Source organism: Schistocerca gregaria, chromosome 3 (assembly GCF_023897955.1).
Source record: "Schistocerca gregaria isolate iqSchGreg1 chromosome 3, iqSchGreg1.2, whole genome shotgun sequence".
Taxonomy (NCBI): domain Eukaryota; kingdom Metazoa; phylum Arthropoda; class Insecta; order Orthoptera; family Acrididae; genus Schistocerca; species Schistocerca gregaria.
This window is the reverse complement of record NC_064922.1, coordinates 203,897,456-203,919,672: the sequence shown is the minus strand read 5'-3', so window position 1 is coordinate 203,919,672 and position 22,217 is coordinate 203,897,456. Positions and strand designations below refer to the sequence as shown.

The window sequence follows — 22,217 nt, the reverse complement described above, 5'->3', positions numbered from 1 at the left end:
CGACTTCCACACTCGTGGCCATCTTGTTTCTATGATTGTAATGTTGACTGTTTGCTGTCAATCCCTTTTCCAAGTAAAGTTCCAGAATTAACTCTATACAACCAAACAAACTGAGCATCCCTTTTCCTGCACAGGGATTTCTTTTTGCTTGGGGACTCATAAAGTTTTCTTTTTATGCTCTGGTAGACTCTCTGGTTGAAAGTTATGAACTCATGTTCATCACCAATGACAATTTATTTCAAAAACATTTCACCTTCATTAGAGTGATGCTCCAGTGTCTCCTGATAGATGGAAGGAAGATTAGCGTTTAATGTCCCATCAGCATCAAGTCATTAGAGATGGAGCACAAGCTCAGAATGTTTCGAGGATGGGAAAGAAAATCGACTATGCCCTTTCTGAGGAACCATTGCAGCAATTGCTTAGGGCAATTAAGGGAAATCATGGAAAACCTAAATCTGGATGGCTGGACGTGGATTTAAACCTTCAAGCTACAGAAGATTCCTGTTATGGTTTATATCATATGTAGAACCATGACTTTTGTTTTTGGTTTGCCCTATCATATGTCTTTATTCATTGATTATACAAAATAAGACCATGGACTTGTTTAACATTGGTACCAGTTGTAGATGTGATTAGATGTTCTCCTCTTTCCTCATCCTTCACACTTGGTTGGCTTGTTTAAATTGTTTGATACTCTAGTAAACACTTTCCCATAGTAAAAGATTGCTCCTCTATTATGTTGTAAGTTTTCTGTGTATTTCACCCCTTTTTTGCCTTCAGATAACAAAAACAGATTATGGAATGATTTCCTTCATTGGTGCAAAAGAAGACCGCCACAACCATGTTTACTTCACACAAGCTCACATTGAACGGGTGTGACAATGCTGAAACCTGGGACAAGTAAAGAGAACAGAGCTATGTAGTGGCTAGTGCTGTAATAAACCACACTTCTCAACTAAAGGCTTTACATCGAACCTGTTTTTCCAGTGTGATAGATGTTGCCTGTCAGCCTTTCTCTCACACTTCATATCCACATAGCCCCCCCTCCCCCCTTTCAGATGAAGAAAAATTTAAAACTGGAGTGCAGAATGATACTAAGTAGTGTTAAATGATGATAGCAGTTCCTCTCTTGGCATCACTAATGATCATTTACTAGTGTGGATTTGACCAGGAGAGAGACCACTGTCAGAGTGTATCAGGCAGCAACACACAGGATCAACTCCAGGCCTCTTCATGTGAAGGTCATAGCTTGTCGTAACCAAGGGACACTGATGTTTTTTCTTTTAGGTATAAGAGGATAATCCATTCAGAATTTGATCCAGAGTATTCTGTTGCTGTTCCTGCACTGTCAGGGAAAGGTGCATTTTCAGCAGGACCATGGCCCTCGACACATTTCTCAAGTTAGCCAACATGCTCTTCAAAATATCTGATAACTCTCCAGTAGTTGAGTGGGCGTAAGTTGATCCCAGAGAGTTACAGTGGGCTTGGTGTGACAGATTCACTGGCCTATATCAAACGGTAATGTAACGTAATTTTATAAATGTGTCCGTGGCATTGCCTCAGTGTTGTAACAGCACTGTAGACTGCGACTATTTTCACCTGCAGCTATTCACAATTGAAACCCGGCAACAGTACTGCAAGCTGTGTGGGATCTTCTTACACCATCTGGACTACAGTCAGCAGGATTTCCAGGTCTGTTCACAGCTGAGATAAGACAGTGCTGGTCCAGTTGGTAAAAAGTGACATTTCTTGGCTAATTGTAACGTGTGTGTGTGTGTGTGTGTGTGAGAGAGAGAGAGAGAGAGAGAGAGAGAGAGAGAGAGAGAGAGAGAGAGAGTAAAAATAAAAGAAAAATTTTAAGAGTACTTTTTTCCCATAATTTTATTTTATTTGTTGCTGCATGCTGTGTATTTTCAGATGAATATACACTGTTGTACAAGATACTTTAATCAAAAATAACAGTAGATATATGTTATCCTACCAAAACATATACAAAATTTGCTTAGTAAAAATTTAAGTACAGATTAGTGGTATAGTAGTTATCAAAGGTGAAACTATTTCAGTTTATTTTTTAGTTAACTTAGCTCTTTGTCACAAAATTTACAGAAATAAGCAAGTGATCTGTAATTTTTGTCATAGGATAATTCAAGTCTCTCTAAGTGAGAGTCATCTTTAAAAAGTAGTGAAGGTCATTTTGTTCTCTTACATTTCAACTGGAGATATTATTACTCATATATGTCAGTGGAAGTATATATAACTTGTAGCTGCAATCAAAATGGTTAACTCTTTTACTTTCAAACAGTGGAAAATCCAGGATGGAATGCAACAATGTTAAGGAAAGGAAAGTTGCCACTTACCACATAGCGGAGATGCTGAGTCACAGATAGGCACAACAAAAAGACTGTCACAAAATAAGCTTTTGGCCAACAAGGCCTTTGCCAAAATTAGATGACACACACACACACACACACACACACACACACACACACACAATTTCAATAGTGGTACAAGTCCACTTTTGTTCATTCTGAGATACAGAGTCCTAAAGTTAAATGAGTGCAGAAAATACGCAGTTGAGATACCAGATATATTCTAGCATATGGCTTCTTGCTAGAGATGAACCTTTCTTTCTGTTTGTTTGGACCATTAATGTCAGAAGCATTATAGACAGAAAAGTGGAAGCAATGGACATGTACCACTATTGAAATAAGCCCTTCATATATATGCACAAATGCAACTCACACATGCATGACTGCAGCCTCTGGTAGTGAAGTCACACTGCAAGAAACAGTAGCAGAAAAGCTGGTGTTGGTGGGAAGGATCGATATGGCACAGGCTGCGAAGCAGTCATGGATATGTAGGATGTTGTGCTGGGCAGGGTGCTCAGGGTGGTCCACTTCTTTCTTGGCCACAGTTTGTCGGTGACCATTCATGTGCGCCCACACACAAACACACACACACACACACACACACACACACACACAGCCAGATGAGAGAGAGAGAGAAGAAAAACTCACTAGCATCTGGAATAAATCCTTTATTGAGCTAGAGTATGTATCTGTAGACGACTCTTCGCTTCCACCTGACTGTTTCTATAGTACACTCATGTTCGGAGAAAAACAGAACACCGTGAATGACTAGAGATAGGATCTTCATATGCATAGGACATGTACATTACTATTTTCCACAGAAATGAATAGCATTTTAGTCATCTCAGTTCAGTATGTGTCCTGTTGCCTAGTAGGCACCTGGTTCACCATGGGCCCTGATAACTTGTTCCATGCCAGAAAGCACTGAAACATAAAAGGTGAAAACGGCATACTGTGGTATAGCCATTCATGCTGCATTCACCTGGTTCCAGAGTTCATCTGTAGTGGTTGGCATTGGGTCGGAACACTGCTCCTGTCGTTTCACCATATCTCACACATTTTTGATTGGCGACAAGTCTAGTGATCTGGTGGGCCAGGGCAAAAGGCTGACATCCTGTGACACCAAGAAGGCACATGCTCATGTTGCAGCACATGGTCATGCATCGTCTTGCTGAAAAATGGCATCTGGGCTGTTGTGCAAAAAGGCTATGGCTACACCTCGCAGGATGTCATTCGCATAGGTCACCCTGGACTTGCAACCAGCTGTGACTAGTGTTTGTACCCAATAGCACCCCACATTAGAAGGCCTTGAATTGGTGCTGTATGTCTTGTGCAAATGCAGTCACTGTGATGCAGCTCCACATCTGCACTGAACCAAAATGCAGTTGTCATTTTTCAAATAAACAGGACCTATATTTGTCCAAAAACAGTACCTGATGCCATTTCTGTCCCCAGTGACATCATTCCATAAACCATTGCCATCTAGCAAGTTTTTGCGTGTAAGTGAGAGGTAGGTAGAGAAGGGGATTATGAGTACGTAACTCCTGCCGTGACCGTGTTGGACTGTTAACCCTGATAGTGAACGGTGTGTTACATTGTTCCACTGTTGCACCAGAGCTGAGGTGGATTAGGTGTTGATCTTCTCAGGGAGTGATCTGGGTAGTGTGACCTATCCACCTCATTGTGTTCTATGGCCTTCAGTGAATAATTCTGCACACACCTGTTGCACTGCTAAAACACTTCATCCCACATGAGCAGATATTTCCCAGATGGATGTGTTACATTCCCTTGTGCAAATAATGTGCCCTCTTCCAATCTCACTGTTTTGATGGTACAGCTCACGCACACATCTGTGTGGCATTGTGCATGTCTGCTCAAGTCACAATGATCTATAACCTTTGATTTATAGTGACAACATCAGCTGCAGGCACATTTTACCAGTAGGTGCTGCTGCGCCATGATATCTTTGCTGACCTTGAATTGTAAACTTCATAAATTTGATGCTATAATACACATGACTTTAAGGATTTACCAAAGGGTTTGACCTCAGTAATTGCTTTTATGTTTTTAGAAAGTTAGTTATAAAGTCTAGCTCCCATGTGGAAAGTACAGTTTTGGCACAGGTATGTGTTGATTCGAGTCATTTGGTAGTTTTTGTTTTATCTGGTAAAGTGATCATGAATATCACAGTTCCCTTTTGCAGTGTTATGTGCTTACCTAACACATTTATTTTAAAGAATGTAACTGTTTCCATAATTTAGATACATGATAAACAAGGAATACCAGAGATCTTAACAGAGGTTTATGTGAGTCACAAGGTTTACATGCAAATGTGGTTCTAATGGTCGTTTTTTGGAATTGATAATTGCCGTAGAGTTTCCCCAAAAAGTGAGCCCAAAGGTTAGAATGAAATTTAAGACTGATATGTGTTTTTTTTCTGTTTACTCACTGCAGCAGGATTTTAGAGCAAAGAAGGTAGCTGATCTTGCTCAATTTTTCGTTAAGATAGTCTATATGTTTACTCCATCTTACACTGCTTTGGAGTCAGTCCTAATTGACTACTGTACTGTTACCAACAGGTTCATCACTGAAAACAGGAAGCGGCATGTACATTTCCTTGTTTGGGACATTGTGATGGAGGTGTAATAGACTTTTTACTATTTATCGCAACTTGATTACTGTGCACCCATTTGCTAAGCTGTTTTGTGACAGGGTTTACTGATTGATGTAATTCATTCTTACTTCCCCTTTTAACAGAATTGTACTGTCACTTGCTAATATGATCATTTTGTGTGTCCACATTGAAATGTAGGTCATTAATGTATAGAATGAACAGAAGGTGTCCCATAACCGATCCTTGAGGTACACCCTATTTAGTTTGTAGTCTGAAGTGCCCAGAAATAGTTTTTCAAGATGGTGACCAGTGTAAAAGTATGTCGTGTACCTCGTCAAAAAAGAGCCAATTTTTCTGCTAAAGAGGAAGTGTGTGTACAATCTAAACGTGAAACATCGAAACTAAATGACCATGTTTCTAAATTACGACTCATGATCAGTAAACTGAAACTGAATGTTAGTAAACTTACATTACAAAACGTGAGCTGATGTTGAAGCAGGAAACGATGAAAGAGAACTCGACTTATTCAGATAAGTTGCCAAAAGATACGTGGATAAACAGTTCACAGAGTGACAGAAACCAAAAAAAGTGTGAAAGCAGTGTAAATTTAGTGCACAACAGCGGCTTTGGTGTGTTATCTACAATAAATTACGAAAACTCCAAAAGTAAACAAAGTGCTCTTGCATCGTCAAGAAGTAGTGTGTATAGTAATGCCTGTAAAATAAATAACGACAGATACAAGAAAGTTTTAAGTTCTCGAAAGGTGCAGTACAAGACACAAGATTTTTATTTATGTCTGATAGTCATGGATGACACTGCCCTAGATTATTAAATCTGACACTTCCACCAAGTTATTTTGAGACGTCCTTTGTCAACCCCCAACCAAGATATTTTGCTATGTCCATTGTCAAACCAAACGCAAAATTGAAATATTAATGTTGTTAATAACATTGAAAAAAGGGTAAAGGACTTCAGTAAATTTGACTGCGTTATTGTTCTGGCTGGAACAAATAATGTAGAATCAGATATCAAGGACTACCAATGCACTGTAAACATGTTACAAACAAAAAAAAAAAAAACAAAAAAAAAAAAAAAAAAAAAAAAAAACATTAAAGTGATTCTGTGTACAGCACCCTACAATTTTACAGGGCAGACTGGAACGACAAAATATACAAAATTAACACGTTATAGATGGAATACGTTGCCCAGTACAGTCAGGCTAAGGTGCTGGATGTTAATCTGTTTTTAAGGAGGACTGATTATTTGAAGCATGGGCTATATTTGGTGCCGAAAGGGAAAGAAAAACTATGCAGGAACCTTCATTATCCAGCCATGATTCAGATCAACACACCGTCACTGATCCCTGTTAATTGTTTGCAACAGGCAGATCAGTCACTCACCGAAACTGTATGCTTACAATATGGGAAAATAACAAAAGACGAAACCAAAAAATTAACAGTAAATATGCCTTCACTGAAATGAACAAATGACAGGGAAGCAGCACAGAAGGCAATATCACCATGTAAAAGGACTGAGGTGTAAGCTGTACCAGAGTGGACAGAAGTTAAAAACAACAGATCACGACGAGGGATCAGGCATAAGTTAGCATCCAAACAACATATGAATTTTTTATGGCGAAATTTACTGCAGAAGAAAACAACCAAGAAGAAGTCCATGACTCCCAGTTTGCCCAAACTCCTTGCATTTACATATGTCTGCTTGTGCCTGTATATGTGCAGATGGATATGTGTGTGTGTGCAAGTGTATACCTGTCCCTTTTTCCCCCTAAGGTAAGTATTTCCGCTCCCGGGATTGGAATGACTCCTTACCCTCTCCCTTAAAACCCACATCCTTTTGTCTTTCCCTCTCCTTCCCTCTTTCCTGATGATGCAACCGTGGGTTGCGAAAGCTTGAAATTTGTGTGTCTGCGTTTGTGTTTGTTATTGTCTCTATCAACATACCAACGCTTTCATTCAGTAAGTTACAGAATCTTTGTTTTTAGAAATATTTTTCCCATGTGGTATGTTTCCCTCTATTATATTCATATCATGAACTATCTGAATAGTCAGTCAAAATACATAATTATGCTTGGAGATTTCAATATTAATTTCAAGGACAACTGTAAAAAGGTGAGAAACTTGCTAATCTGTTAAAACATACAATATGGACATTTGTCTAGCAAATACCACCAGATATGGCAGCAAAAGTGAAAGTACTACAGACCAGATATTCATTGACAAATCAAAATGTGGCTTTAAATCTAAGGTATTGTATACAGGTTTCTCTGATCATCAAGCTGTTAAATTGACTCTAGAGAAATCTCATGGGAAAAGTGACAACTAGAGATATGTTCAGGAAAGGTTAATTAATGATGACAGCATTAGGGTCTTTAATCTGATGTTTAAACATGTAGACTGGGACATGGAAAGATATAGTTCTGTAGATACAAAATTCAACAAGTTATTTTCAAATTCTAAATACTGCTATGATATTTCATTCCCTCTGAAGCGAATGAAAACGAGCAAAAAATATAATTCATGGATCATAAGTGAAATCAATGAGTCATCAGAAAGTCTTGGAATGCTATATAAGTGTGCAAAGCAAAATACTATCTTGAAACCATATGTAAAGTGTTATATGAAAAAGCACAGGAAAGATGTAGTTACTGCAAAAAAGATGCACAACGATTCATATATCGAAAAGGGTAACAACAAATAGAAACCTATGTGGAAAGTTAATAATAATTATACAGGCAAACATGAAAATGCAAGTAATAAAATCACCATAAAACACAGAAATGAAATTGTTGATGATCCACTTCTAATAGCTAATATATTTAATGATCATTGTATTAATTTAGCTCAAAACCTGATCACCACTAAATATAATCCAAAGACAAAGGTAATAACTTCAGTAAATGAAAGGACAATGTACCTATATCCTAACACCCAAAGAAGTAAAAATGGCTATCAGCAAACTAAAGAGTAAAATTACCTACGGATTTGATGGTATCCCTGACAAAATTATTAAATATAGTACCAGTAATGTTCTCTCTCAACTTGTGGACATAATCAATGACTCATTTGAAACCTGTGTGTTTCCAAGTAAACTTAAAGCACTCAACAGTAATACCAGTTTATAAAAATGGTGACAAGTTTGACATTAAAAAATTTCAGATCACTGTCATTATTATCTGCATTATCAAAAATAATTGAAAGAATAATTTATGACAGATAACTAGATTTCCTTAACAAAAATAAAATTCTTGTAAATGCACAGAATGGTTTCAGAAAAGGCAAATCTACACAAACGGCTCTCTTCAATTTCCTAAAAATTGCTGTAGAGGACAAGGAACTGATCTGTGGGTTGTTTTTGGACCTTTCTAAAGTGTCTGATCTTATAAATCATAATCTACTGCTGTTAAAACTCTATAATTATGATGTCTGTGGTATTTCCTATGAGTAGTTCAAGTCATATTTAACTGATAGGAAACAAAGATTACAAATTTCTCAGGATGGAAAAGTGTACCATTCTGAATATAAAAGAGTCAATTAGGGGGTGCCCCAGGGCTCAGTATTGGGACCATTGTTATTCCTGATTTTTATTAAGGACCAACCACAAAAGTTTCTAACGGCTGACACCATATTATTTCCTGATAATACCAGCTTCACTATAAAAGGGATGAATGATTATCAGCTGCAGCAAAAAAATGACAAAACAGCAGAAGTGGCAGAAAAATGGTTTAACGATAACTGTCTAGTAGTCAATGACAAGAAAACTGTATGGATGAACTTCAACCAATGTAAAATTCACATTACTGAATAGCCAAATTCAGCAAAAGAATCACATAATTTTTTTAGGATTATGGGTGAGTGAGCATCTAAGATGGGAAAAACATGTAGAAATGTGTAACAAAAAATCAAGTACTGTTACATATTAAGAGTGCTTAAAGATTGCTGCACTACCGAAACAGTGTTAAGTGCTTATTACACATACATGCATAGTCTACTGAAGTGTGGTACAGTGTTTGGGGAAATACCTCTTTTGGAAAGCAGTCTTTTTAAGCTCCAAAAGAAAGCTGTAAGATTAATAAGTGATGTTGCTTACAGAGCACCATGTAGAGGTATCTTTAAGGAATTAAAAATCATGACCTTACCAGCTATATTTATATCTGAAAGCATCTTCTTCATTAAAAACCATAAAGTTTCCGATTTGACTAGTGAGATCCACAATTATTAAACAAGGAACAGGCATGACTATCATAGGGATGTGCGCAGAATATAAATAAATCAGGACAGTGCTGTTTACAAATCAAAAATTCTGTACATTGCATTGCCAGATAGCATTTTTAAAAAACCAAACATTAATACATTAAAAAAGAACCAATAAACCTACTAATAAACAACAGCTTCTACAACATTAATTAATACCTGGAATTTTGCTCAAATCTGTAGGTCTCCTTCATAACTTTCTAAACAAGAATTTGTAATCATCTGCCAGTCCTAGATGAAACCAAACTTTTTTTGTCCCTGTATGTATCTAATTATGCACCTAGCTTTTGTGCGATAAGTTACTATGCCTAGTTAACTAACTGGCATTTAATAGCTTTAGTAAAATCAACCAAGGGGTTTCACTAGCTTTTATTCTGTCTGTATGTGAATATATAATTTTATGATCAAATTAAGTAGAATAATGTTTTTGTTATAAAGATGTGTTGATACCAATGATAAGATTTTGTACATGATGTAAATATGCAATATTTTATACTATTCTGTACCTTGACAAATCCAATATCATGAATGTGATAATACGGGAGCTAAATAAATTTTAAAAAAACTAGAGAGTTTAGACATTGATGTTGATGTGCTTCATGCTCACTTCTTGCTTATGATTCTGACAACTCAACACTTCCACCATTTGGTGAGTGGCCTCCTTTACTCCTTAATTATTTGCATTCCACCAGACGTTTCCAAACTCTATTCGTACAGTCAGATGTGATATATTAAACCTATTATCTGTATTTGTCAGCTAAATATAGAAGGACTTAGTAGATAAAATTGCAAACACAACTCAGGCATTCTTCTAGAGAGCAACATGATTAGGAAATTCCTAGCTAAATGTAAATAATTAGAAGTAAAGGAGACAAAACACCAGATAGTGGAAGCATTGAGTCATCGACAGGCACAAAAAAAAAAAGAATTAAGACTTTGTTAACTTTCAGACAAAATCTCCTGTTCCCTGCCTCTAACCACCACACTTGACACAATTCGTAGACAATAATGTTGCCATTCAAGAGACACATGCAGATAGTGAGAAGTGATTGAAGTTCTGTGACCTGTAGTTATCATAGCTATGGACTTATTATATATATTCACAGCAACATAGAAGAGGACAACTTAATGAGTACTAGCACTGTAAATGACATCAGTAGTATCACCATAAAAATTCCAGAGATGTCAATAACAATTGTATAAAAATCCTCCTCAAGCACACTAGTCTGAAGAAGGCCTACAAACACTTAACCATCTTGGAATCTATATTAGTGAAGTTCGGTGGCAGGAGGAACAAGACTTCTAGCCAGGAGACTACAGGGTTATAAACACAAAATCAAAGAGAGGTAATGAAGGAGTAGGCTTAATAATGAACAGGAAAATAGGAATGCGGGTAAGCTACTACAAACAGCATAGTGAACGCATTATTGTGGCCAAGATAGATACAAAGCCCACACCTACTACAGTAGTACAAGTTTATATGCCAACTAGCTCTGCAGATGACGAAGAAATTGAAGAAATGTATGATGAAATAAAAGAAATTATTCAGATAGTGAAGGGAAATGAAAATTTAATAGTCATGGGTGACTGGAATTCGAGTGTAGGAAAAGACAGAGAAAGAAACATAGTAGGTGGATATGGATTGGGGCTAAGAAATGAAAGAGAAAACCGCCTGGTAGAATTCTGCCCAGAGCACAACTTAATCATAGCTAACACTTGGTTTAGGAATCATGAAAGAAGGTTGTATACATGGAAGAACCCTGGAGATACTAAAAGGTATCAGATAGATTATATAATGGTAAGACAGAGATATAGGAACCAGGTTTTCAATTGTAAGACCTTAGAAGAAAGATTAAGGAAAGGCAAACCTACGTTTCTAGCATTTGTAGACTTATAAAATACAGGGAGCGAAAGGCTATTTAAAATTTGTACAGAAACCAGATGGCAATTATAAGAGTCGAGGGACATGAAAGGGAAGCAGTGGTTGGGAAGCGAGTAAGACAGGGTTGTAGTTTCTCCCCGATGTTATTCAATCTGTATATTGAGCAAGCAGTAAAGGAAACAAAAGAAAAATTCGGAGTAGGTATTAAAATCCATGGAGAAGAAATAAAAACTTTGAGGTTCGCCGATGACATTGTAATTCTGTCAGAGACAGCAAAGGACTTAGAAGAGCAGTTGAATGGAATGGATAACATCTTGAAAGGAGGATATAAGATGAACATCAACAAAAGCAAAACGAGGATAATGGAATGTAGTCGAATTAAGTCAGCTGATGCTGAGGGAATTAGATTAGGAAATGAGACACTTAAAGTAGTAAAGGAGTTTAGCAATTTGGGGAGCAAAATAACTTATGATGGTCGAAGTAGAGAGGATATAAAATGTAGACTGGCAATGGCAAGCAAAGTGTTTCTGAAGAAGAGAAATTTGTTAACATCGAGAATAGATTTAAGTGTCAGGAAGTCGTATCTGAAAGTATTTTTATGGAGTGTAGCCATGTATGCAAGTGAAACATGGACGATAACTAGTTTGGACAAGAAGAGAATAGAAGCTTTTGAAATGTGGTGCCACAGAAGAATGTTGAAGATTAGATGGGTAGATCACTTAACTAATGAGGAAGTATTGAATAGGATTGGGGAGAAGAGAAGTTTGTGGCACAACTTGACCAGAAGAAGGGATCGGTTGGTAGGACATGTTCTGAGACATCAAGGGTTCACCAATTTAGCATTGGAGGGCAGCGTGGAGGGTAAAAATCGTAGAGAGAGACCAAGAGATGAATACATTAAACAGATTCAGAAGGATGTAGGTTCAGAAGGTACTGGGAGATGAAGAAGCTTGCACAGGGTAGAGTAGCATGGAGAGCTGCATCGAACCAGTCTCAGAACTGAAGACCACAACAACTACAACGTGTCAATAGGAATCTTACCAAAAGTTCTTAAGGCTACAAAGTTAATTAAACATTTTTGAAGGTGGTTGCCAGCAGCTGTTAAGCACTTTATGAAATGTATGGTACACAGCTCTGTGTCTATATGCCCTTTATTACCACTAGCAGTTGTAGTTGACCTTCTAAGTATGGATAACTGTTTCCTCTTCTGATGCTGAGCAGTTCTGAAGGGGCGCTGTATTAATAGTTTTGCCACATTGACAATATGACATGGCATGACATAAATGATGTATGATTTTTATACTGGGTGATAGTGGTAAGTCAAAACTGGTAGTGATAATGAAGGATATGTAACCTTCTGCATGTCATGAATTTCATACAATACGAAGTTAGTTACCATACTAAAACCAAATACGTAAAACAATAAGCCAGAAAGCTACAGACGAATAGTTCTTTTAAGCTTCTGCTCCTCAACAGAATTAGTCCAAAAGTTCTAAACATTATTCTTCCAAAGCAAGTTGGATTTAGGCAAATAGAAATTGCACAGACTGAGCGTTATGTCGTACTATACATGTATACACAGGATTCCAAAAATAAGGGGAAAAATCAGTGGTTCTGGTAGATTTATTTTCTCAAGAAAGTGAACTGAGAGCATACACTGGTGATCCAATGGGATTTTCGTTCCAACACCCGTGTGTACTTGAGTGGATAGCTGCACCTAATTTTAGCATACAAAATTTGTAGTTTATATGCACTTTTTAACATCTTGTGATGCCATGTATGCCATACATTAAATTAATACATATAAATATTATTCTATGTAATATATGTGCAAAGGACACTAGTCACTGAATAGTATGAGGGTTGTTCAATAAGTAATGTGACACTTTTTTTTTTTTTCTCACCCAGTTTTAGTTGAAAAATGCAGAATTTGTAGCAGAACATCGTGGAATATTCCAGCTTCAGGCCCTATAGTTTCATGAAGTTCTGATTAGGTGGTGGCATTAGCAACCTTCAAAATGGCATCTGTAATGGAGGTGCATTCCAAGCAGAAAGCTGTCATTGAGTTTCTTTTCGTGAAAAACCAGACCATTGCAGATATTCATAGGCACCTGCATAATGTCCATGGAGACATGGCAGTGAACAAAAGCATGGTGAGTCATTGGTTGAGATGCCTGCATCATCACAACAAGGTCATGCAAACCTGTCAGATCTCCCATATGTTGGACAATCACACACAGCTGTGACATGTGAATACTCTCATTCGAGGTGATCAACAGATCACAGTCACACTTTGGTGCACAACTGGGTGTCTCTGTTGGTACTGCGGACTCACTCGTCCACCAGCTGAGGTACTCAAAGGTGTGTGTACCTGCTAGATTCCTCGACGCCTAATGGAAGACCATAAAGAGCAACAAAGGACAGAGTTGCTAGCACATTATGAGGCTGATCATGACAATTTCTTATCAAGCATCATCCCAGGTGATGAAATATGAGTTCATCATTTTGAACTGGAATCAAAATGACAATCCATGGAGTGGTGCCACACCATCACTCATCTGAAGAAAAAGTTAAAAGCTGCACCATCACCCAGTAAAGGTATGGTGACAGTCTTCTGGGACTTTGAAGGGGTTGTTGTGTTTTATGTCATCCCTCATGGTACAACAATCAATTCTGAAATGTGCTGTGCTGCCCTCAGGAAACTGAAGAAATGACTACAGAGTGTTTGTAACCACAAAAATGCAAGGCCTCACACTAGAGTGCACACCTGAGAAGAACTCACAAAACATCATTGGACTGTTCTTCCTCATCCACCCTACAGCCTGGATCTCACGCCTTCTGACTTCTACCTGTTTGGCCCAATGGAGGACACACTCCACAGGAAGCAGTACATTAATGATGGGAGGTTATTGATGCAGCAAGATGTTAGCTCCAACATCAAACAGCAGTGCAGTACCATGCAGACATACAGACCCAGTGGCGGTAACAATGTGGAAGGGACAACCACAGGTGAACCAGCCTGCTGAGAAACTGTGCCTGCGAAGGGGGCCGGCTCTCGCTGGGGCATCACTAACAACGGCGATGCCGGTGTTAGAGCTACTGGAGGCTGCCAAGGCTGAGAACCATCGCAGTGCAGCCGAATCACAGGGGAGAGGGATGGTAATGTCCCCTGAGAAACCAACACAGGTGTCGGCAATAGGGAAGCCGGTGCTCGAGGGGTCGGAGGGTGGGTGCCCAAACGTGGACGTAGCTGATTTTGGTGACGATGTACCTCCCGGTCCCCCGTCTGCAAGGTATAGAGCCGGCGGCCATTTTGGCACAGGACCACCGCCGGTATCCAACGTGGATTGTGACCAAACCCACGTGTCCAGACCGACATACCGGGTGGAAAGCTGGGTACTCCGTTTTGCAAAGACTGGCAAGGACCAGGGCGAAGGAGGTGCAGCAGAGTTAGAGGTTAACGCCCGTGGAGGAGCTCTGTGGTTGTGTTCTCCCATAGGTGTGGTCCAATACGCCGTCAGGAAAAACGTCTACGCGTCCTCTGCAGGAAATTCGTGCACATACTTTTTCACCTGTGTCTTAAATGTGTGCACCATGCGCTCGGCTTCCCCATTCGATTGTGGATGAAAGGGGGGGACAGCAAACGTGCCGAATACCGAAGCACCTACAAAAAGCCTGGAAGGTCTGCGACATAAACTGAGTTCCATTGCCCGAGACCAGGGTGACTGGCAGACCTTCCACAGAAAAGATTTTTGCTAGTGCCTGGATTACAACCTCTGATGTGGTTGAGGAGCAGCAAACCACATATGGAAATCGGGAATAAGCATAAATGACAATGAGCCAAAAGCCATTGAGAAACGGGCCCGCAAAATCGATGTGAACACGTTCCCATGCCTGGGTTGTAGGCGGCCATGGACTGAACGCTGACCTGGGAGATGCCTGTTGGCTCACACACTGGGAACAGGCGGCCACCAGGTGCTCAATTTCTCTGTCAATACTGGGCCAGTACACATGTCTGCGAGCCAAGGTTTTAGTACGGGAAACACCCCAGTGCCCCTCATGTAATAACGTGAGGACTTCCCTTCGCAAACTTGCAGGAACAACCACGCGAGGAGCTGTATCATCAGTAGCCAGAAGGAGAACTCCTTCCAAGATGGAGAGGTGGTCTCGTAGAACAAAATAATTATGAAGAGGGTCCGAGGCCCGGCCTGGAGGTCGGGATGACCAGCCCTGCTGAATGAGGTGAACTACTTGCCGGAGAACCGGGTCAGCTGCCGTTTCCCTGACGACTCTAAAACTAGTGATCAGGAAGCCATCAACTGCCACGCCACATCCAAATGAAAACACATAATCTCCTCTCGATCGAACTTAGGATCCGGGTCCACCGGAAGACAGGAAAGAGCGTCTGCATTTGCATGCTGTCTGGTAGGGCGAAAATGAATGTCATAATGGTGCTTGGAGAGGAACAAGGTCCAGCGCTGTAGTCTGTGGCCCGCCCTATTCGGAGTCTGAGAGGCGGGGCCAAATAACGATATTAACGGCTTATGGTCAGTGATTAACTGAAATTTTGTGCCATACAAGAAAGGGTGAAACTTGGTAACAGCGTAGACAATGGCCAAAGCCTCTTTTTCCACCTGGAAGTAATGAGCCTGTGTGGGACTAAGGGTTTTAGACGCAAATGACGAAGGCTGCTCGGAACCATCTGCGTTGCGATGGGCCAGGACCGCCCCCACTCCATACTGCGAAGCATCTGTAGCCAGGACCAACGGCTTATGGGGGTCAAAAGTAGCCAAACACTGTGCTGATGTGAGGAGGCCTTTCAATGAGGTGAACGCTCGCTCGCATGCAGGCGACCAATCAAAAGGAACACCCTTGCGCAAAGGCAGTACAGGGGGTGGGCGATGGTGGAAGCCCTGGGAATGACCCTGTGGTAATAGGCAATCTTGCCTAAAAAAGCTTGTAACTCCTTCAGCGAAGCAGGCCGCGGAAGGTCGACGATACCTTGGACCAAACTTCCTAGCGGCTGGATGCCGTGCTGAGAGATTGTGTAGCCCACATACTCAATGGACGGTTGGAAGAAGTTTGAAATGGGAAGAATGACCCCTAGAGCTGTCAGCCGGTCTAGCTCTTCTTTTACCTGAGGGCGGAGAGCCAAGAGGATCTGCCTCGCGCGTAGAAAATGCGGGCGAGCCTACGCCTTCAACGTTAAGTGAGCATTGAAATCTGAAACATGCCCCAGGCCCTCCTCAAAGATATCCGGAAAGTCAGAGATCAAAGATTCTAATGATTGATAGAGAACGTCTTCGTAGATCAACTGCATGGTGTCAGTGATAGAAAACCCGAAAGCTTGAAAGGCATGCAAGCCAAAAAGGTTAGTGGAGCTCACATCACTGACAACAATAAAAGTAATAGGCCGAGTGACTGATATGTAAGTCACGTCGGTAGTGAATTGACTCAGTAGGGGAATGAACTGTTAAACATAACCGCAGAGACGCCGGTAAACTGGCGCCAACGGGGCGACCCAAGGTCGGAGTAAGTTTGTCCATTCAACAAAGAAACTGCCGCACCTGTATCAACTTGCAGTTGTAATCGGCGCGATCAAACCGACACCTCGATAAAGAGTTGTGGGCCGATGCGCCGAGAGCCTGGCCCGATGAAACTTCCTGAAAGTTAACGTCCATGTCCTCTGTAACTGCTTCCTTTGATTCTTTCGAGGTTGAGTGGCAAACTTTAGTAATGTGTCTTTCATTACATTTGCGACAAACGGCCCAACGCTGGGGGCACTCCGACCGATCGTGATGTGTATAGCACGACGCATAGGACGGTAACAGGGGCCGCCGGCCGGAACTCTGTTTACGTGCCATGCGGGAGCGGGCATAACGGCCGGATTGTACCACTCGCACGTCGTCCACCCCAGATGCAGTGGACGCGGCCGCACCGCCCTGAACTGCCGCGACGTCACACTACGCTTCCAACTGTTGACCGGCGGTGTGAGAGACTTCATATGATTGACCAATGGACAGGACTTCCTCGAGGGAAGGGTCTTCTAACTGCAGGGCCCGTTGCCAGACCTCCCCATCAGGGGCCGAACGCACAATGACGTCGCGCACCATAATGTGGGCATACGACTCTCGCGAGTGCTCCGTGACACAATGACACTGGTGACTAAGACTGTGCAGGGTAGCGGCCCACGCCCGGTAAGACTGATGGGGCTGTTTCTTGCATTGATAGAACACCACCCTAGCCGCCACAACATGCGTGCAGCGGCGATAATATGAAGACAGTACTGAACACAATGCGTCAAAAGAGAAGGATGAGGGTTCCTGCAATGGTGCTAGCTGCCGCAAAACTTGATACAGTGAGGGAGATATCCAAGACAAGAAAAGAGCATGCTCAACCAAAACCTGCACTAAATCCTCCATGCTGTGGGTAAGCTGCGAAACTGGAACAACGACGCAACATGCAAAAGAACGATCCCATCCTCGTCGCCAATTGTGTAGTAACTCGTTTTACGTCGCACTTCAGAGTAGACCGGGAACTGTCTCATAGACATGCCCGATGTGAACTGACTGGGCACTGCCCGTGCTGCCTGAGTTGTTGTTGTTCCGCTGGCAGAGGTCGCGGCCGAATTCTTGCGTGCACCTCTGGTGGACAGGACTCTATTTGCGGCAACTACTGTCCATGATGCGTCGTGCCAATGTGCGCCTCCCGTGATCTTTCTGGTGGCTACTGCATTAATGAAAATTTACATTGATAATGGGAGGAAACATAAAGGATATACTAAAGCAAATATAAAACACTATTGGAAATTAAATGTTATTATAGTTTAGAAGAATTCATGACTGTAAAATATAAATAAAATTACAATGACCTATGAACTGATTTAATTATTCAGTAATTGTGGATTATGTAATCTTACGGATCAATTGTATAAGCTGGTATTGTTATGTAACACATATAAATTATATGTCATATATAAAATATATGACATATTTCAGGTTTGCTGAAACTTACACTTTGAAAAAGATACAACAATTTGGGAGATTAAAGAAGTAGAGTACAGTGTGTTGCCTTTAATATGGCCAGTCAGTCCTTAGCCCTGAAATCATAAAGTCAGGAGCTAGGAAGGCTACAAGTGGTAGTCATTTGTTGCAGCCAATGTTACTTAGCTGGCAGTACTGAGTGATGTAGCCTAGTACTGAGTGATATAGCCATCACTGGCTGCTCTGTTACTGTGTTATACTTCACTCTGTGTCATGTGATTTCCTTTCCTGGAGATAGGTGTACATAATTGTTGTTGTTAAGATCTTTATGAAAGACATCGACACATAAGTTGTTTGCAGTTTTGATTATGAACAATGTCACCATTGTGCATGACTTTTGCTTTCACAGAAGTGTGACCCACAGGTTATGTTATGTTTAGGGGTGATTCTAGAAGTCGGTCAAGGGGGGGCTAATGGAGGGTGGGGTGGGGGAATGGAATATTGCTTAACAAAAGGAGAGTTTGGGTCCTCTACTGACAAACTGGTAAAATTAATGTTGCTTAAAGTAGTTCCTGGTAACTGTTTGGGAGTTCAGGGTAAAAAATGTGTTTTAATAAATAATAAGATGCGTATTTTAAGTAAAATTATATTCATTGATTTAGTTACTAAGATATTTTCCACTCTTATTCTTTTGTTAAAATGTATTTGAAATACATTGTAACCTATATTGCTACATTAAAAAATCAGTGAATCTGTTGGAGTAATATATTTGCTGATTTCTGAAGTCATTTTATCCAGTGAAATATGATACACCATGCAGGGGGGGGGGGGGGCGGCTATAGTTCTCATACCCCCCCCCCCCCCCCCCCAACCCTTGCCACTGCCACTGGTTAAGTAGTCCTCTGATTTTGGCTAATGTACAATTAATACACTGTCAAAAGATTACCTCAACAATGGATGAACATATTATTTGATAAGGTGTGTTATCATAAAATATTACCTCACACTATTGAAATGTGGTGGACAGGATGATTTGTTTCATCTATATAAGATAAACGCTGTCTCCTACAGTGAAATAACTGTGGGAAAACTTGCTCTTTTGTGTGTAAAATTCTGAAATACACTGGCTGACAAAAAATGTGAAGCATGCAGGAAACATGGTCAGATACCAGTGTAACTTTGTACATGTACACACTATCAACAGGTCTGTAAATCCTCTTTGACAGGTAGGACAGCCACCGGAGTGTGTTAGTGTTCTTTGTCTTTATTGTTATTACCCAGACTTGGAGAGTATGTAAGGGATGTGAACATCATTAGGTGTTGAGTTGTCACTGTGAAGAACACAGAAATGCCTGATACTTGCATGAGACAGTTTTATCAGCACCTGACATAATTTGAATGAAGCCTTGTTGTAGGTCTCCATTTGACTGGTTGGATGAATTGTGCAATATTTAGATTTTTGAGGCATTCAGATTTGACGATGGTCCAATGTGAATTGTACGGAAATGAGAGGGCAGGCACACTCGACATCTAGGCTCGAGTCACCTACATTGTCTGACACCTACAAGGGAGGATCATCGCATTGTGCGCGAAGGACATCATAACCCCTTCACATATGTGCCTGCCATCTGAGAACAAACACTGTTGTGCAACATTCTGTGACATCCCACTCTACTGGTAGGAGCTAGCACTAGCCAGACCAGAGATTACTGCCCATACATAGACAGCCATTAACACTGCAACATACAAGGCTGCGTTTGGAATGGTGGCATTACTGAGAAGCACAGGCTACTGATGAATGGCCTCAGATTGTGTTTAGTGATGAATCACAGTTCTGCATTACCCTGGATGACCATCGGTGTTAGTACCAAATAGACCTATGCCTGCACCTCCAATGGAAGAAAAAGGTGCTAGTGAAACTGAAGCACATATTTTAACTTTTCCTTTATATTTCAAAGTATTAGAAAGGAAATTTTAAGAGAATATGAAGATGACATGGGGACAGGTCCCTTTCTTCCAATGTTTTGGAGCTTAACAGTGGTGTTACTCCTGGCATCATGCAGTTGGGAGCCATTTTGTGTGCTAGTGACTGAAGGAACTCAGACAGCATAATGCAGCATAATGGTACATCACAGACATCCTGCGTCCTTATGTGTTGCCTCTCATGCAATTGTATCAATGAGCCATTTTTCAACAGGACAGCGCTCACCCACATGTGGCACATGTCTCTCTGAACTGCCTGTGTGATGTTGAGGTATTCCAGCTAAATGTCAACTCTGTCCCAGTGTATGTCCAGCATATCAAGAACTAGTTACAACTGTTGGCTGTCTTGCTTCAGGAGAGGATACAGTGGCTTTATGACAGTCTTCCCAGCAACATTAGTACATGCATTCAGGCCAGAGGGGGTTGCAATGCTGTATCGATGAGTGGGCTCATACTGCTAAGTTCATTGTATATTTCACTGGAATTTGTAATCATGGAAATAACATCAGACACCCTATCAACCTGTGAAGCTTAAATTCATTTCCTTCTCCTCTTATGGCTGTCTCACTTTTTTGCCACGCATTTTAGTTGAGGACTAGGTGAAAATTTTTTAATTTTGTAAAGGTTTAAATCTACCTCAAAAGCTAATAAGAGTTAGGAATGAGTATATAGGAACTTAAAAAGTCCAAGTTGTTTAATGGTGACTGTAGGAGCTCTAAGAACCCTTTTATCATCTATGTAGCACATAAGCTTCTTTTGTATAACTAGCTCATTGCTAAGACTATTGTCTCCCTACATTGGTAAATGCTTTTCAGGAAATATGATACTCACTGGACATGCTTCTGTAAACAACAAAAATAAGAAATCTTTACACACATATTCCATATCCACTCATTAATTTCTATAACTTATCTGATATACATCAGTACCAAATACTATCAATGGAAAAAAGACGTTTGTGAAGAAGAAGCATTTATTTCACCTTTTCTGTTATATTTCAAGGTATTGGAAAGGAGACTGCAAGAGACTTAGCAAAAAGAGGTGCTCGAGTAATTTTAGCCTGTCGTGATCAGCAGAAGGGCCTGGAAGCTAGAGGTACAGCATTTGTCTCCTGTATTTACCATGTGATTGTATTTAATGGCAGTTGTTGAAATGAAGAACAAACTCAAGTGCAGAAAACTGAATTAGTTTATATTTTCAGATGAAATTATAAGAAGCACAGGAAATAAAAATGTGATTCTACATCTGGTTGACTTGAGTTCTCTAGCATCTGTGAGAAAATTTGCAGAGAACATAATACAGTCAGAGAACTGTCTGGACATATTAGTAAATAATGCTGGTGTTGGAGGCCTCCCGCCAAAGTTCACAAAGGACAATCTACTAATTGGGATGCATGTTAATCATTTTGGACCTTTCCTTCTAACACTTCTATTACTAGGTGAGTTGTAATGTAGTTTAAATTGGTAAAGGAGGATGTGTAGTGCTTGTCTTGAGAAAGATAGATTAGATTAATATTTGTTCCATAGGTCATGAATATGACACTTCGTAATGATGTGGAACGTGTCAGGTTAATGAAAGATGTCTGTACAAGATATTACATTACACAAAATATTGCATGACACTAATGCTTAAGTTAGTTTTTTTCCCTCCCTTAATTTATATCTAAAAATTCAGCCAATGAGTAGAAGGAGTTGTCATCTAGAAATTCTTTTAATTTATTTTTAAATGTTGGTTGACTATCTGTCAGGCTTTTGATGCTGTTTGGTAGGTGACCAAAGACTTTTGTGGCAGCATAATTAACCCCCTTCTGTGCCAAAGTCAGATTTAACCCTACATAGTGAAGATCATCCTTTGTCCTGGTGTTATAGCTATGCACACTGCTATTACTTTTGAACTGGGCTGGATTATTAACAACAAATTTCATAAGTGAATATATATACTGTGAGGTTACTGTGACGATCCCTAGATCCTTAAATAGATGTCTGCAAGATGACCGTGGGTGGGCTCCAGCAATTATTCTGATTACACGTGTTTGAGCAATGAATACTTTTCTACTCAACGATGAATTACCCCAGAATATGATACCATACGAAAGCAGTGAATGAAAGTAGGCAT

General features: G+C 40.3%; 1 protein-coding gene across 2 annotated transcripts in view; it reads left to right on the top strand.

The window, feature by feature from the left end:
- The window catches only part of LOC126356145 (retinol dehydrogenase 14-like), a 262,668-nt gene that overhangs the window by 32,551 nt on the left and 207,900 nt on the right, over positions 1–22,217 (top strand). The window contains exons 2-3 of one of the 2 annotated variants that reach the window (XM_050006880.1): positions 21,105–21,197; positions 21,304–21,540. The exons of the other annotated variant lie outside the window; for it this stretch is intronic. Coding sequence (XP_049862837.1) covers positions 21,105–21,197; positions 21,304–21,540 — 330 coding nt within the window. The remainder of the gene's footprint in view (positions 1–21,104; positions 21,198–21,303; positions 21,541–22,217) is intronic. 2 annotated transcript variants of the gene reach the window in all.